This window comes from Talaromyces stipitatus, genomic scaffold (assembly GCF_000003125.1).
Source record: "Talaromyces stipitatus ATCC 10500 scf_1105507295549 genomic scaffold, whole genome shotgun sequence".
NCBI lineage: Eukaryota > Fungi > Ascomycota > Eurotiomycetes > Eurotiales > Trichocomaceae > Talaromyces > Talaromyces stipitatus.
The window spans coordinates 2,146,266-2,162,836 of NW_002990117.1; the positions used below are offsets into that span (position 1 = coordinate 2,146,266).

Sequence of the window (16,571 nt, forward strand, 5' to 3'; positions counted from 1 at the left end):
TTGCGTCGTAGCAGAAAGTGTGTGGAAATTAAATTTAACACAATAGAGAAAGGTGGCGCCCCTCGAGTAGATCTTATATACACGCACTGCGGTAGTTGCCCGGACAACACGAGCAACATCACCAAACAGAACAAACAGGCCGGCGATCTCCATCAGACAGGTTAACCTACACTCAGGGCTGCTCCACTGGAACATTCCTTAAATTACACTCAACTTCTCCTCAATCTGACATCGCATCGTCATCTACTCAATTCAACTGTTCGACCTGAACAGTGCAACGCTCCCTTCTACTCCTCCGGCACAGAGGAGGTACACGATACACCACCACCAGCACATTCGACACTGCTGTTCCTGTACACAAGCAGCACAGCTTGACCGGATTTGCAAAAATAAAAGACGCTCAATCTCGGCATGGCTGCATCTAGCGCCGCGTCATCAATTTCGGTGACGGTCAGAGTGCGCCCCTTTACTATCCGAGAAGCTGCTCAACTCTCTAAATCCGACGAGACGCCGCTTTTCCTGGGTGACGGTTCGCTGGCTGGCGTCCCCAGCACCCCGAAACTTGCTCAAAAGGGGATTCGGCCAGTAATCAAAGTCGTTGACGACAAATGCCTGTATGTATTTGTCTTATGTGAACTTCTCATATTGTCGCTAACAGAGGAATAATAAACAGCGTTTTTGATCCGCCCGAAGATAATCCCGTTCAGAAATTCTCTCGCAGCGTCGTACCCAACGGCAAGCGAGTCAAAGACCAGACATTTGCCTTTGACCGGATCTTTGACGAGAATACTACGCAAGCCGAAGTCTACGAGGCTACAACACGAGGTCTTCTCGACAGCGTTCTAGATGGGTACAATGCAACAGTCTTTGCGTACGGTGCTACGGGATGCGGTAAAACACATACCATCACCGGCACAGCTCAACAACCCGGTATCATATTCTTGACCATGCAAGAACTTTTTGAGAGAATCGAAGAACGAAAGGAGGAGAAAGTGACGGAAATTTCGCTTTCGTACCTTGAAATCTACAACGAAACTATCCGAGACTTGCTGGTTACCGGAGAGCGAAAGGGTCTGATGCTACGCGAAGATGCTAATCAAGCAGTTTCGGTAGCTGGACTATCGAGTCATCACCCGCAGAATGTCCAGCAGGTCATGGACATGATTATGCGCGGTAACGAGTGTCGTACCATGTCACCCACAGAAGCCAACGCCACTTCATCTCGGTCCCATGCCGTTCTTCAAATCAACATCGCACAGAAAGATCGCAACGCAGACGTGAAGGAACCGCTGACCATGGCCACTTTGAGTATCATTGATCTTGCCGGAAGTGAACGTGCAAGCGCGACAAGGAACCGAGGTGAGCGGCTTCAGGAGGGAGCAAACATCAATAAGTCTTTGCTTGCTCTGGGAAGCTGTATCAATGCGCTCTGTGACCCTCGGAAACGGAATCATATCCCTTATCGAAACTCAAAGTTGACCCGTCTGTTGAAATTCTCCCTTGGGGGAAACTGCAAGACGGTAATGATTGTCTGCGTCAGTCCTTCAAGCCAGCACTTCGACGAAACTCAGAATACTCTCCGATACGCAAACCGAGCCAAGAATATCCAGACGAAGGTGACGAGGAATGTGTACAATGTCAATCGCCATGTGAAAGACTTCTTGGTCAAGATCGATGAACAGATGGCTCTTATCAACGAGCTCAAGGCCCAGCAAAAGCAGTATGAATCAATTGCTTTCACCAAATTCCGAAAACAAACCGAAAAGAAGGAAGCTGTGGTCCGCGAAAGCGTGGCTCGCTTACGGAATGCTTACGAGAACGCCGCAGCAGAGCGACAAGAAAAAGCAACAAGCATGCTCAAGTTGAGACAGGTTAGCCGAAGAATTGCTATGCTATCTTCTTGGATTGCTGCCTTTGAGGAAGTTTGCGCGTCGTGCGAGAGCGAAACGCCTATGGAAAACTTGCAAGCCATTCGCAAATCGGCACAGGGTATCCTCTTCGAATTGGAAAATACTCGTCATCATTTCAACCAACGAATCTCAAAGAACAACTGGGATAGACCTATCAACACAGCACTCGAGCATGGTATCCAACAACTCAAGGAATTCGATATCAGTGATAACTCGGATATCGCCAACCTTACACGTGAGGCGGAGTTGCTCAGGGCGAATGCGGAACGCGAAATGCTGTCTCTAGTCGCTGAACAAGACAAAGCTGGCGATGTGTCGACCGTACAGATGCTCCTTCAGGCACAATTCGAAATAGTATCTTCGATTGAAAACATCATGCAGCTCACGGAGGCAGAAGCTGTCGAAGCTGGCAAGAAGATACTTCACAAGATGCTGACTTCTTGTGTTGCCTCTGTCTCAAATGTCGTCAAACCAGACGGCAAGATGCCTACCATTGAGATGCCTCCTACGCCCAAGGCTGACACTTCGTTCCGCCGTAGGAAGTCTAGTCTTGTCGCAATTGCCCCCAAGACTCTGCGGCCAGTCACAACTATTCCTCCACATGTTCCTACTTCTCCAGTGAAGAACACGCCGCGGCGACGCAAGCTTGGGATTGCAAAAAAGGGAGTTAGCTTCACCCCTGTGAAGCCGCCGGTTTCCAAGACCAGCAGCAAAAGAGCCGTGAGATGGAAGGATGACGAGGAAGACGGATCACTTGCCGAATTCGAGAAGACGCCTCAGAAGGCCAATACAAGCGTGGTTGAATCCTCCGATGAGCCGACCCTCCCCAGAATCTCCCCAATCCCCAGAGACATTGCAGTCTATGGTTCCAAGCCTGATGAGTCGCTTCGTTCTTCGTCTCCAATTCAACCAGCACCAGAGCTGGTAATACCCAACAAAAATAATCGCTTCAAGACTGGATTTCTGTCAAAAAAGCCCGATTCGCCAGTGCCTCCCACGATGACCAGCCTTTCATCAGACGAGCATTCGCCTCTCCGCAGCATTGAGAACAGCAGCTTTTTGAACAGGCCAACTGTGGAGAGACCGTCTCGTATCGCCGTGCGATCACCTAGTGGGAGTTACCTCAGCAGCAGCCCTTCCTCTGACAATGGGAAAAACTCGTGGAAAGCCGACAAAGAGGATGCGATGAGAATCAATGCTGCAATGCGTCGTATTTCCGGAAGTCAGTTCAGTGGCAGCACATCAAGCGTTCCGGTAAGCAGGGCACATCGACGCCGAAGCCCTACCGCAACAGGGAATATTGGTAGCTCACCACCGGAAAGCGCATTGTTCTCTGCTTCTGAGGCTAGACGCATGGTCAAGAGCGAAAAGAGTCACGACTTTAGGCCCAGTGTCCTCGGACCACGTGCTGTTTCAGTCACCAAAAATTCTCGACGGATTACCATGGGCGGTGACTTGCGACCTCGCGAAGTCAGTCTTGGAAGTCGTGATGCCGTTAGATTGAGCATGGCACCCACGAGCACAAGCCCGGAGTCACGCTTTAGTCTTGGTCCGGCCATTCGAGGAGGAGCTTTGAGGTGAATGGAGGAGGACGATATTGTATAGTTTTTATGTCTCCATGGGTCTTGTTCAACCCTATAGATCCATGAATGTTTTGGATGACGGCGTTTGTGTTTGAAGGCGTATAGCGGGATATGGTCTCGGCGTATACTCGTTTGGTTTTCTTTCCTTTTACTTTCTCCTTTGTGTTTATACTGTTTGTTCTCTTATTGTTTGTGTGATCATCAGGCATTGATCCTATCCTTTAGTTCTATCAGACTTGTGAATATTCCATTTCATTGTCAATACATCCACAGTCTTTCCTTCTTGAGTAGTTCTAGAAGCATTACCGATTGGTCAGCGAATAAGGTTGTTCGGCGATGACGCCACCGCTGAATTTCTAAGCTTCAACTTCACAACAACAATTATTGAGATTTGGTTGTTCTTGTTTCCATAATCAATTTCCATCTTGGTCTCAGATACCAGCTTGTGGCGCCACAGACATATAGCTTGGGTACATAGAGCTACGAATCGGCTTGACGAAGCTCTCCGATCTCCAAAGGCTAATCAGGTATTTTTATCTAGAGCTTTCTCCTTTACTGATTGCCACCATTCATCCATTCTACCTGATATATAAGTCTTATATCGTACGTTCAGTTCATCCTCATTTTATATTCTATTTATCTCTAAGTCAAAAAGTTATGACTTCGTTCCTCTCCCGCCTATTCCGTCCTCTATCTACGACCTCTACTCCTGCTTACTCCGTCACCCCACGTAACGCCATCATCATGCCGGACAAAGCACAAAAGGCCACATTAGCCGCAGGCTGTTTCTGGGGAGTTGAACACTTATATCGCAAACATTTCGGGAATGGGAAAGGTTTGATAGATGCCAAAGTTGGGTATGCGGGTGGACATGCAGATTCGCCGACGTATCGGGCTGTGTGTACTGGAAATACAGGCCGTATGCTCACTTCCCTTTTCCCTATCTTTGGGATCGGGTATGCTTATAGATGATGATGGCAGACGCCGAAGCATTACAAGTGATTTTCGACCCCTCCATTGTGACATACCGACAACTCATCGAATTTTTCTACCGCATGCACGACCCCACGACCGAGAACAGACAAGGACCAGACGTGGGTACACAATACCGCAGCGCAATCTTTACCCACGACGAGGAACAGGCCAAGATAGCAAAGGATATTACAGATAAAGTCGCGAAGCAGTGGTATAAACAGCCACTTTCGACGCAGATTGTGCCTGCGGGACAGTGGTGGGATGCGGAGGAGTATCATCAGCTTTACTTGCATAATAATCCTAGTGGTTATGAGTGTCCTTCTCAGTAGGTTTTTTCTTTATCCTTGACCGTGTATGTGGGCATTCCGGCTGACTTCTTCTCTAGCTTTTTGAGGAATCTTCCTCCTCTTTCGGATTGACTCCGATCTAGACTGTAGTGATGGGAGTATGAATATATAGCAATCTACTATAAGTTGTCTGATTGTTGTTAAGAATCTCGCAATTAGACTTTTCAACTACATGTGGTGTTGTAAGCATATCCCAAAAATCAATCTATCTCTACCCCACTATCGCGATAAACAAGATGAAGGGGAGTCTCAATTCAGAAAGAAGCATCAGAACAGAACCTTATCAAGGATAAATACCCTCATATGCAAGATGATTAACCATAAATAAGGTAATATGATAGATATACAGTATTCAAGACCGGGCTGCTTGGCCGGCAATGCTAGCATATCTATCCTCGCACTTCCTTCCGACAACGCCGATATCTACAACTACCTACATATCTGGCATCCGAATACAATTAAATCGGTGTATATCAAGACGTATGAACCTATCACCTACTGTAGAATCATAAAATGGACATCTTTATCAGCCAATATACCAAACACTTCATCCATGGCTGGATTTTTCCTCCAATCAAGCCGTCACTTCGATATATAAATGAGGTAGTATATATCCACCCGGAGGACCACATAGCACATACCTAGGTAATCACCAACACTATATGAATAGGCATGGATGACCTGGCCCCGGTTACTAGGCAGTTCTCCATATAGATAAATGGTTCAACCGGGCCGGTGATGATATTCCCCTCCTTTTTTGGGGTTGAAGGTGGTTATAGTTACCCGATCCGGAAGGGATATATATATGTAGCCGGGTACCTAGTAGCTGTGGTACAAGTTGATCAACTTAATTATATAGAAGTTGGAAATATACTTAATACAATTCTCATATTTGACTTATGCTCTACGCGGAAGTTTATATACGGTTTGAATAGAGTTGGGTATTTACGTTCTGGATGCCGGATCGAGGCGGTAGGATTTGGTATTGAATATGTACTTTTCGAGGTCACCGCTGGCATTGAGCCGCAGTCTAAGAAACAGAGTTGTGACGCAGATTTGGTATACTCATATTGCTACGTATAGCACATCAAGTCCTCGGCATCATGATCATGTCGGAAGTACCAGGCCAACGCCGACAGATACAACAGCAATTGATATCAAGGAGTCTACGAAGATCATAAATGAAGGGGCAAAAGAAAGCTATAACAAGACAGATTCTACATCAGCACTGTCAATCCTACCATTAAGCGCGGTCATACGGACCTTGGCAATTACAACGCTCACTTCTGTGCCGTTCTTGTTGGGTCCTGCTCTCGCTGCTCTTTCTGTGTTGGCTAACTCAAAGTCACGGATCCTTGATCCAAATAAGAATGTTATTGTCAACGCTATTCTGCGCAAGACGATTTACTCGCAATTCTGTGCTGGTGAGACGCCCACGGAGGTTCGGAAGACGATTGCAGATCTCAAACGGTTGGGATTTGCAGGCGTGATTTTAGGATATGGTAGGGAAGTCGTCATGGATGGGACTGAGACATCGATGTTTGAGCATCAATCCGGAAAAGATGTTGCAGAACAAGAAACGTCTCAAAGCGAGCAGAACCTGCGAGAAATTCAAGAATGGAAGCAAGGCACAATGCAAACAGTCGATCTCGCCGATGCAGGGGACTTTGTAGCTTTGAAGTTCACCGGTGCTGGCCGAGAGGCACTTCGACATCTCGTTCAGGGGTTACCACCGTCTCCGAACCTGCAGGAAGCTATTAATGAGATCTGCGACCGTGCCAAAGACCGCCAGATCCTGCTTCTATTTGACGCTGAGCAGCATGCTGTTCAAAACACAATTGATTCTTGGGTTCTGGACTTACAACGGAGATACAACAAATTCTTCACCATCCAGGGCAAGCCCCGAGCACTGATATACAACACATATCAAGCCTATCGCCAATCAACGCCAAAGACGCTAGCAAGCCATCTCTCAATTGCACAAAGGGAATCGTTTGTGATGGGCGTCAAGCTTGTCCGGGGCGCATATCTCAACAGCGATCCTCGACGACTTTTCTGGACGACCAAACAGCAAACAGACGATGCCTATGACGCTATTGCAAAGTGTCTCATGACCAGGAAATATAACGATCTCGTGGAGCCGGACCGAGGCTCGTCTTCTTGCGCCTTTCCTCAGGCCGATCTAGTCCTGGCAAGCCATAATCGGGCGTCGGTTGACAAGGCCCGGGCTCTTCGCGATGAACAGTCCAGACGAGGTGAGCCATCGATCCAGATGGTCTATGGACAGCTTCAAGGCATGGCGGATGATATTAGTTGCCCGCTCGTCCGACAGTCCATGATCACGGCATCCCGAGGCCGGACAGGGGAAACCCCTAAACCGTACAAATATCTCGTCTGGGGCACTGTGGGAGAATGTACCAAGTATCTGCTTCGAAGAGGTCATGAGAATAGAGACGCGGCATCAAGAACCAAGGATACCCGGACGGCTATGTGGAAGGAGCTGAAGCGGCGAGCCTGGATGGGAGGGATGTGAGCCTCAGGCTGCACATTCGGATGGCCCGATTCGGACTGTGTGTGTGTCTGTTTTCCGACAAGCCAAAACTGAACTTATCAGTTCGAGTCTCCGAGAAGCCACACATTCTGATCTCGTCAACATTCACATGTCATCAACATCTTTTATCCCTCACCTGATCATGGCATATTTGAAGCTGCTTAGATTCCGGCCCTGCAAGTAGATATTTGAAGCTGTTGAAGAGAGATCGGCGAAGTGATTTCGGATAGGTAGTTAGACATCTATACAGAATACAGGATCATTTCTTCAGATATACCCACTTACAGTTGATGTTATGCAGGCGGTCCGAAGACAAGAGACACTCGAGAGAGATGTAACCTCCTGAAATCCCTGAAGCTATGCCCGACAGTAAACAGCAAACAGACACAGCGCAACGTTACGCTCTAATTTCCCCTGACTGAGTAGTATTTTTACCGCCACATTCACTGTACACCAATGGGAGCCTCAGTGGTGTTCTGATACTCCGGAAACACCTATGTTCGCTGCCTCCCTGAAAGTCTTTGTTGTGTGAACTGAAATGAACTGAAATGAACTTAGGACAAACGGAATCACTTGACCTACGTTTGGTTGTCAAAATCACCAGTATGTGAAGATTTTTTCTTTCCTCCGACCTCCCACGGCCACCCACGCTTTTCCTCTCTTCTTACTCAAACCATCCTCTTCTAGGATCCTATTTAAGCCCATTCTCTCTCTCTTTCTTCATTCATCCTCTTTTCACCTCTTGTCTCTTGGTGTATGTTGAAAGAGATATCTTCATCTTTTGTATCTGGTGCATATCCTCTCCTTGTCAAACCCGGAGAAGCTGGTGTGACCGGATATTCACACACCCACAAAGCCTTTGTTGGACTCGTCCTTTTCTTGGAATCCCTGCGTTGCCTGTATTATTTCCTGTACCCATCTACTTCCTCAGACGAAGATATCGCGAGAAAAAATCAGCTCAAGAGCTTTATCTCGGGAATCTTCATACTTAAATGGATCAACGCCTTCCTGTCGAGGTCCCCCAGGGCCTCGATGCTCATATGTACTCGGCATTGCATGAGTTGAACTACGTTTCTGAAGGTGTGAGTAATTCGAGTTCAAATCCCTCATCATACGAGGACGAAAAAAAAAATCACGTTGGCAGACCAAAGACTGACTTTCAGTAGCTTCGCAGCCAAGGATGTCATCGCCAGGCAAATCAAATGGGCCAATTGAGCATGTCATTCGTCAACACTTACTACGACGCGATGGCTCAGATCCAATCGACCCCGGCCTCCCAGCGTCCTCTGCAGCAGCAGACAATCCAGGTAAGCATCATTCTTTGAAGTTCATAGTATTTGATGACACATGATAAACTGACTTTCATCTCGACGATCAGGGTATGATCCCTCTTCCCGGTGCCAGCCATAGACGTGGTCTTGGGGTCACGAATGGCCAGTCAACTGCTATGAGCGTTGAACAAGCTCATCCACAGGCTGCCGAAAATGATCATCGTCAACGAGCACCACAGCACCTGCCAGTTTCTGCGGCAATGTCTGTCCCTGAAACTAGCTGGGCGCAAATTGCTTCGGCATCGTCCAGCTCTGACAAGCCTCTGCCACGTTCGAGCCCTGCGTTGACCAGAATTCAACCCCCTGAACAACCTCTGCCCCATCCGAGCCCTGCTTTGTCTAGGATCCAACCCCCTGAACAACCTCTACCACGTTCGAGTCCTGCTTTGTCCAGGATTCAACCCCCTGAACCACCCCTACCACGTTCGAGTCCTGCTTTGACCAAGACTCAACCCTCTGAACGAGCTGAATCTCGCGCAAACCAAAGTGTCAAGCAACATGCAGCTCCCTGTCACAATGGTGGCCAGATCACTATGCAGACTGCAGAGATGCTCCCCACTGGCGCCGCAAGCCAACAAAATGACAGCGAGACTCATGGTATCCTGGAGGATGGCAAGGCAGGTATTGTTGTAATCAAAGGACCGTTTCGCAGCATTCAAAACGTCCTAAGTTTTATTTCCACCAAAATCCATGAAGGGCCGATCTACGATATGTCCATGAACAAGGACCAGGAAGTGGTCGTTGTTTTTCAGTATGCCTTGCACGCTCAGATTTTTGTTGATCGGAACACAGAGTGTCTTGCGACTCGTCAGGAATCGGTATTTGGACCAGGAAATTGGACGGTCGCCCTTGGTAACCCAATGGAATGGACTGAGACGCTTAGGCGTATGGCTCACCCCCATCGGGAACGCCGGCGCTTGACGTTTGTCAAGTCGCGTTTGTTCGCCGATCACACAAGCTTCCAAAAATGGGTTCGTGAGGTGCAGGATGTGGCTGGTCACGCCAATGTCGACTTTGTATGGGCGTTCAATACTGGAAATGGTAAGTTAAAACTTTCCTTCGCATTGCCTTTTCGAGGAATACTGACGTTTGTCGAATAGCCACTGCTGTCTTTTTCAGTGTGGCAACTGCCCGTAAGGTAATGCAGACTTTCTTGAATTGGAAGTTGAATCGTGGTTGCTACCACGAGTTAGCTGTGTCATACTCGTCCGATCCGTGTGAAAAAGACCTCTTATTGACGACCCAGTTGCGCTACCACATGATACCACCACACCGTGCGTTCAACAGGGTTGGACCCAACGGTGCGGCGGGAGATCGTCCCAGCAACGGCCGTCCGTACTATCAGTCGAGGAAGTAGTCCAGAAGACAATGGCGATGTGGTTGGATTGGTGCTGGCCTGTGGTGTTGTGACCGTCCTCAACCGTCGTAAGTTTAGTTCCTGTTTTCTTTTTTTCTTTCTTTTTTTCTTTTTTTCTTTCTTTTTTTCTTTCTTTCTTTCTTTTTTCTCTTTCTGAGAGCCGAGTCTATTAAGACATTTTTGTTTTGCCTAGTCTCGAGAGAGGTGTCTTCTCGCAAGACTGAAGGATCGTCGAGACCTCGTTGTTGGCTGGCCAGCTGTTCGAACTTTTTTTTTTTTTTTTTTTTTTAATGATATGACTCTTTTTCTTGCTTTTGTTTGGAGATGTATTGGTGACACTTATCTTGGCGAAGCGGTGTTGGGTAGTACATACTATTGTCCTTGGACGTTGTGCAAGCGATGAGATGGGTCGAGCGTCAAGCAGTGGTTGGTTCTTGTTTTAGGAGAAGATAGTGAGGTAGACTCCAAAAACCCATGCAAATATGTTGACGATTGAATGTATTACATAAGGTGAGGTAGTTGCCTAACATACAGAGTCAACCATGTTGGGAAAGGGAAGGAGGACCCTATCAAGGGACTGACTGACTTGAAGGGAGGAGATAGCCATATGGACCGAGCAGTCCAATCAGAGCGCAGTCAGCATCTACATAGTGAAAACGCCTGTTTGCTTTATCTACGGAGTACACCGAACGTTTGATTACTAACTACAAGACACGAATAAGAGGGTTAGGGTTGGGGGCCAGTACCAACAGGGCATGCTCGGATCCAATCCCTGCAAGTCATGACTGCTGCTATCACCCTGGCCTGACGTCTGCCGTTGGTTGTAACATAGCAATTGGGGGCGGGAAGAGACACTAAACGCATATAGGGGAAAATGTATACGCGTCGTAGTTCAGTCGAAAGTCACTTGAAGTCATACGTAAATATGCGTCGGAAGTTGGCGATATCCCTTGCATTCAGTACCACCGTACGGCGCGTCTACCCGCATAACCCGGGGGTTCATATGCGCGCCAGACAGATAGGCGTACGCCCATCTTTGGCGCGAGGGTTCAAGAGACGTGAGATCGTAGTGGCATGCCTCCGACGGGTCGACAAGCAGGCTGGCAGTAGCGAAACAGACGAAGAGGCGACAAGAGAGAAACAGCAAGAAGAAGGATGAAGTTCATTTCATCTAACTATCCTATACTAGGCTTAGCATGTCTCACAGCGCCGCCAACTGCAAAGACAGGGACAACCCTCAGCTCCCGATTTGGCAAGTGGAATCGTTCGTGCCAATAGCCTGCCCCTCCCTCTGCCTTGGTAAGCGCACCTCACATGAGAACCCCGCGTTCATTGGCCGCCGTTATCAATGTCCCACATGAAAAAGACAGTGCTCCCACCAATCAGAAGCCATAAGTATCTTCTCGCTTAGACTCTCAGCCAATAACCAGGAATAATCCAGCCGAGCTAGGCCTGTTCCTGATTAGTCTCGCTATCGGATAGTCGGACGGCGAACTCAACCAAGACCTTGCCTGAAACTAGCACGGCTCTGCCTGAATTTCCTGGAGTACCGGTTTCCTACTTTAATCCTGCCTCATCTCCTCGATCCTGACTATCCTGACAACCTGTAACGTCTTCATCCTTTTGGGTGTTTTGCATTCGTTATAGACGCCACTCTCTTTCGTCATCTTATAGTCAGTCGTTATTGGCCCTCATTACGTTTTGCCGTTGCGCGCCCGCCCGCCCCTTTTCCTTGTCCATACTTGTACCCCAGTTCAGCCTCCATTTGTTCTTGCTCTCCGGTCACGCGTGGATTCCCCGTGAAAAGTAATATCGTCGATTTCACCTTTTGGCCTCGTTTGTCGCTACGATGCTTCGTCTCGCTACTCTTGCCGTTGCAGCTTTGACTGCTTCGGTAGTCTCTGCTGGCGCCAAATGTGGTAGTGGCGCTCAGTGCCCATCTTCCGCACCCTGCTGTTCTCGTAAGTGCCGGCTGCTTCGATTGATGCGACGAAAACTAATTGAGATGTCGTCTTGTAGAATACGGCGAGTGTGGTACTGGCGCTTACTGCCTGGGCGGCTGCGACCCCGTCAACTCCTTCTCCTTGGACTCTTGCACTCCAGAGCCCATCTGCCAGAGCAAGAACTTCAACTCCTTCGACAGCATGGACGACCTGGCCAGCAACACAAAATACCTTGGAAACTCTACCGAGTACGACTGGGTGTACAGTGGTACCCCAATTGTCCACGATGGAAACCTGGTCCTCACCATGGGCAATGGCAGTGTCGGTACATTGGTAGCCTACAACCACTACATCTGGTACGGAAAGGTCTCAGGAACCTTCAAGACTTCTCGTGATGCCGGTGTTGTTACTGCTTTCATCTTATTGTCCGACGCGAAAGACGAGATTGATTATGAATTCATTGGTGTGGACTTGCAGACTGCCCAGACCAACTACTACTTCCAGGGTATTCCAGACTGTAAGTTGTCTCCACTCTCTGTACTGAACGCGAGACTACGTACTAATAGTGGTTTCGTAGGGCACCACGGAGTTAATGCTACAATCGATTCCAACTCTTTCGAGAACTTCCACACATACGAGATTGATTGGACTCCGGACGCCGTGACCTGGTATCTCGATGGCAAGTCTGTTCGTGTGCTGAAGAGAGAAGAGACATACAATGAGACCACCCACCAGTACATGTTCCCTCAGACCCCTGCTCGTCTCGAATTGTCTCTCTGGCCTGGTGGTCTAGCATCCAATGCCCAGGGTGTCATTGAGTGGGCTGGTGGTGAGATTGACTGGAACAGTCAAGATATGCAGAATCCTGGATACTACTATGCCATCTTCAGCAACATTAGCATCACTTGCTACGACCCTCCTTCTTGGGCCCCTAGCGTCAAGGACGGCAATGCCTACATCTACAACAATATTGCGGCCACAAACAACACCGTCCAGATTGTCAAGAACAACACTGTCTTGGCCAATTTTGCCGACACTGGTCTCAATATGACCGCCAGCTTTTCTACCTCTACAGCCTCGGCATCCCAATCCAGCTCGACTATCGCAGACAGTGTTCCTGGCCAAAATGGCGGTGACGGAGCTCACTCAGGCGCCGGCTTCAACGGCACATCGTCGTCGTCCTCATCATCGACATCGGAAACGTCGTCTAGTGCGCCAACATCCACTGGTTTCAGCCAAGGTGGAGGCTCCAACCCCAAGAGTGGCACAGTTTCTGTCAACGAAAACATGCTCCAGAGTTCAATCTTTGCTGTTCTCGTTGCAGTCGTCGCTTTGGTCGCTTTGTAATTTATCTAACACATGGTTGATGTATATTTATCTATACACGAGAATTGTTTGTCGTGTTGTCTCCCAATACCCGCCTTTCTGAACGCCAAAGCTTGACTTATATGGCATAATTTTCTGACCTTCTTTTACTCTTCGATCTTCTTGACTTTCCCATTTATTGTCTACAATGCCATGCATTTGTGATACTGTAAATATTTCTATGATGAATGTTATTTGATACTTCCAATAATTATGCTTTGTTCTGCAAAGCGTTGGTCCCTCTACTGACAGTCTGGACACAAGTGGTTGGTTTGATAATATGACGCAGGCGCTCACAAATGTACTTTCTTTTTGGCTTTGAATAAAAGATACTGAGTCTCAACTTGGCATGTGTGAGATGGTTTAATGAGAGGGCCGACTGCTGGAGGTGTCCAGGGCTTGTAAAACACACTTACGCAAACAGGAAATTCTTGCTTTTTTCCTATTTGAGTCATCTCTCTAGGCCAAGTCCACAACCCCAGAGTTGTGATATATTGGTCCGCCTGCTGTTCACTTTGTGTCAGCTGCACCCAGATAATCACTGTGATCAAGTCTATACCAAACAATTGTTTTGAATACTTCCCAGCACACAAGGGCACACCTATCGTCATGACGATAAAGTCACGCAGCCTAATAGATTTAGGCTTCATTCCCCATCCTTTCTGTTTGTCAAGCCTCCTCTTCTTTCTATCTCTTTCTTTTCCTTCCTCGACTCTCCCTTCTCTCCAAGTCCTTCTTTACTCACCCTCGATCCTTTTTCTTCCCACTCCTCTACCACCCCCAGTCTTTCAGACACCTTCGATGAACTTCTTCAGATTCGTCACCCTTGTCGTTCACATTGTGGCGACTATCTTGCCTCAAGCTGAGCTTCTCTTTGGTCTCCTCGTTCTTATTCTCTTCCTTATCGTCCTCAAAGAGTTCGTGGAGTTGGTTTACGATCTTTTCGAACAGTACTAAGCCAACAAACGACCCTTGAGTCATTCTACCCCTGTCATTAAGACATATCACAACTCCGAACGACGGATATCCAAGTCCCTGCCTCGTCGGGGCCAGGGACAAAATGTGTCACTTCGGGGCATATCATCATAGTCTCTGCCAGCATATAGACTATGAGATCATCACCATGTGCCCAGCAGCTCATATTCGTCAGGAGTTTGCCCGTGTGCCTCCCTTGACTAATTACTCAACTGTGCCCATGAATCCTAGTCCTGGTGGCAATCCAGGTCCTCTTTGTATGCCTACTATACCTGTTATTGGATCTGGAATGACTGGGAACGTCATTCGGTTTGTCTCTGTTCCACAGCATGAGGTTAGTCCTGTGTATCTAGCTCAGAAGGCGCGGCTGGCCGAGATTCAACGACTGCAAGCACTTAGACAGCGAGCAGAAGCTGCAATTTATGGACAAGCTGAGGTTGGTGGACAGCCAGGCATCTATGGAGTTGCAGCACCACAGGGAGGGGAACAAGGCGCAGCATTGCCAACTGCACAGCAACCTCCTGTCCAGAGTGAGCCGCACGATCAATCATCCACCACCTCGATCGATTCTGAGCCTCCAATTGTGGGATTATGTGCCAACTGTACTGCAGCCGTTGAGCACGTGAGGTTCATCAACCGAACTCAACCCAACTATGGCCTCACAGAAGATGAAGTCATGAACGACAATGCCTGGCGCTTCGTTTGTGAAGCTCAGTGTCAAGCCGAAAAAATAGCCAGCACATGGTTAGAGAACGTGAACTCGGAAAACGGCATATCCAGAATCGTTGACTCTGTCGACGATACCAATTTCCCATCTCACCTCCCGCCGCCACCTTGGGCGAATCCTCCAAATGGTCCTAAGCAGATCATGATCAATGAGATAGTGAAGGAGATCGTTTTGCGAAAGATGAACGAGATGATCATTGCGAATAACGAAGAGGTGGAAGCAATTCGGAATACCTACCGTCCCTATGGTGCGGCTTTCTATGCTAATTGTCCACATCGGTTCGTGAGCCATGAGCCGATTACTGACGTCTTTGCAATAGATGAGAATAGCGACGGCCCGCAACGTATTCCGCCTTTGTTCCAGAATTCGGAGAATGGTGATCGTCCCACACCCAAGAAATACAAGGTTGATTGGATAGTGGAAGGAAAGATTCGCAAAAGAATTCGTAATCGTGCCAGGTCCCCTACCCCTGCCTCACGATCTCCACATGCACCTAGTCTCTTGGACAAACACGTTGAATCGACGATGGATGTTGATGAGGATGCCAATGAGGATGCGGAATGGGATCTCGAAGAGGATGTCGATGAGCCTGTCAACGAGGGCAATGATCTCGACAACTTCACGGTGACGACCGGCACGAGCGTTGATAGCGAGGAGGAAGAAGATGATGATCCGTTCACGGTTCATCGGTGCTCCACCACAGAACCAAGTGACTATGTGAGCACCCCCGGAATGACAACTGATACCGGCCGCAGCTCGCCTTCTGGTCCTCCAACTCCGTCTACCTCTGGTCGGTCCCGCAAGCGTGCGCGAGTACAGGGTCCTTTGCCGGAACGTTGGCGAACTGCGTTACGTCCTCGTCCGCGTATTCACAGCGAGTCAATGGACGGGATGTACCTGGATTGAGAGTTCCTCATCGAACGCAGTCATTCGAGGTATCTCTGGCAAGAAGGGATATACTCACGTCTTCAAGGTGACAGTCAGATTAAACAGATGGAAGCAAGAAAAAGATTATAAAACATACAAAAAAAGAATGTACAAGTAAAAAACAGGATGCCGCAATTGCCCACTTTTTCATGTATTTATTGAGGTTCTTGGGTATACAGACTTGGTGTCCACTGAGGTGGATGTCGACACAGCCTGTATACTGGTAGATAGGTAAATTCAGAAATGACAATATTCCATCTTAATACTCCAGAGTATGACTCCAAAAATACCTAACATATAAACAACTTCTTAAGCAGGCGAAGACCACTTAGGTAATAGGTATATACTTTGTCGGTCTCAAACACGAAGCGTAATGTTGTTCCATGATGCTCGTTGCTTATAACAGCATAGACTCCACCACCTACTTTCCGTGATACACGAAAAACCGGCGGACACAGTGGAGTCATGGCAGAGAAATTCTCATTCGTATGAGCCTTGGAAAATTTGCGCTAACACTCTGCCATGGAATCTTTTTGATACAGGTCCAAGCTTTGAGATGTTCATTATTCAGCAAATATTC

At 48.0% G+C, this 16,571-nt stretch overlaps 6 protein-coding genes across 7 annotated transcripts, besides 2 other annotated features; all 6 read left to right on the forward strand.

Moving 5' to 3' along the window:
• Positions 1-411: 411 nt before the first annotated feature.
• On the forward strand, positions 412-3,689 carry TSTA_016490 (kinesin family protein; the record flags this gene model as incomplete). Its single annotated transcript, XM_002483760.1, has 2 exons — positions 412-614; positions 674-3,689. The coding sequence occupies 2 exons, from the start codon at positions 412-414 to the stop codon at positions 3,489-3,491; spliced, it is 3,021 nt and encodes a 1,006-aa protein (XP_002483805.1). The 3' UTR covers positions 3,492-3,689.
• A 332-nt stretch (positions 3,690-4,021) lies between these two features.
• Positions 4,022-5,006, forward strand: TSTA_016500 (peptide methionine sulfoxide reductase). 2 transcript variants are annotated; one of them, XM_002483761.1, is made up of 4 exons: positions 4,022-4,096; positions 4,149-4,412; positions 4,475-4,793; positions 4,854-5,006. In XM_002483761.1, exons 2-4 carry the CDS (start codon positions 4,151-4,153, stop codon positions 4,885-4,887), a joined length of 615 nt encoding a protein of 204 aa, XP_002483806.1. In that variant the 5' UTR covers positions 4,022-4,096; positions 4,149-4,150; the 3' UTR covers positions 4,888-5,006. The 2 variants fall into 2 exon arrangements, with proteins under 2 accessions (XP_002483806.1, XP_002483807.1); XM_002483762.1 differs by having other exon boundaries at positions 4,022-4,412.
• Positions 5,007-5,806: 800 nt separating this feature from the next.
• On the forward strand, positions 5,807-7,550 carry TSTA_016510 (proline oxidase, putative; the record flags this gene model as incomplete). Its single annotated transcript, XM_002483763.1, has 2 exons — positions 5,807-7,344; positions 7,430-7,550. 2 exons carry the CDS (start codon positions 5,807-5,809, stop codon positions 7,548-7,550), a joined length of 1,659 nt encoding a protein of 552 aa, XP_002483808.1.
• Positions 7,551-8,568: 1,018 nt separating this feature from the next.
• TSTA_016520 (uncharacterized protein) lies at positions 8,569-10,054 on the forward strand (the record flags this gene model as incomplete). Its single annotated transcript, XM_002483764.1, has 3 exons — positions 8,569-8,673; positions 8,745-9,738; positions 9,798-10,054. 3 exons carry the CDS (start codon positions 8,569-8,571, stop codon positions 10,052-10,054), a joined length of 1,356 nt encoding a protein of 451 aa, XP_002483809.1.
• An 85-nt stretch (positions 10,055-10,139) lies between these two features.
• Positions 10,140-10,209: a microsatellite.
• A 112-nt stretch (positions 10,210-10,321) lies between these two features.
• Positions 10,322-10,343: a microsatellite.
• Positions 10,344-11,647: 1,304 nt separating this feature from the next.
• On the forward strand, positions 11,648-13,741 carry TSTA_016530 (cell wall glucanase (Utr2), putative). Its single transcript, XM_002483765.1, has 3 exons — positions 11,648-12,015; positions 12,074-12,514; positions 12,575-13,741. The coding sequence occupies exons 1-3, from the start codon at positions 11,904-11,906 to the stop codon at positions 13,342-13,344; spliced, it is 1,323 nt and encodes a 440-aa protein (XP_002483810.1). The 5' UTR covers positions 11,648-11,903; the 3' UTR covers positions 13,345-13,741.
• A 422-nt stretch (positions 13,742-14,163) lies between these two features.
• TSTA_016540 (uncharacterized protein) lies at positions 14,164-15,970 on the forward strand (the record flags this gene model as incomplete). The annotated part of the gene is made up of 2 exons (XM_002483766.1): positions 14,164-14,312; positions 14,452-15,970. 2 exons carry the CDS (start codon positions 14,164-14,166, stop codon positions 15,968-15,970), a joined length of 1,668 nt encoding a protein of 555 aa, XP_002483811.1.
• Between the last annotated feature and the right edge of the window lie 601 nt (positions 15,971-16,571).

Excerpts from the sequence above, each read along its gene's own strand:
- TSTA_016530 (XM_002483765.1), top strand. The coding sequence starts at position 11,904 with ATGCTTCGTCTCGCTACTCTTGCCGTTGCAGCTTTGACTGCTTCGGTA. Across the intron at positions 12,016-12,073 it reads TTCCGCACCCTGCTGTTCTC|AATACGGCGAGTGTGGTACT; the intron begins GTAAGTGCCGGC and ends GTCGTCTTGTAG. Across the intron at positions 12,515-12,574 it reads CTTCCAGGGTATTCCAGACT|GGCACCACGGAGTTAATGCT; the intron begins GTAAGTTGTCTC and ends GTGGTTTCGTAG.
- TSTA_016500 (XM_002483762.1), top strand. The coding sequence starts at position 4,151 with ATGACTTCGTTCCTCTCCCGCCTATTCCGTCCTCTATCTACGACCTCT. Across the intron at positions 4,413-4,474 it reads GTGTACTGGAAATACAGGCC|ACGCCGAAGCATTACAAGTG; the intron begins GTATGCTCACTT and ends TGATGATGGCAG. Across the intron at positions 4,794-4,853 it reads GGTTATGAGTGTCCTTCTCA|CTTTTTGAGGAATCTTCCTC; the intron begins GTAGGTTTTTTC and ends CTTCTTCTCTAG.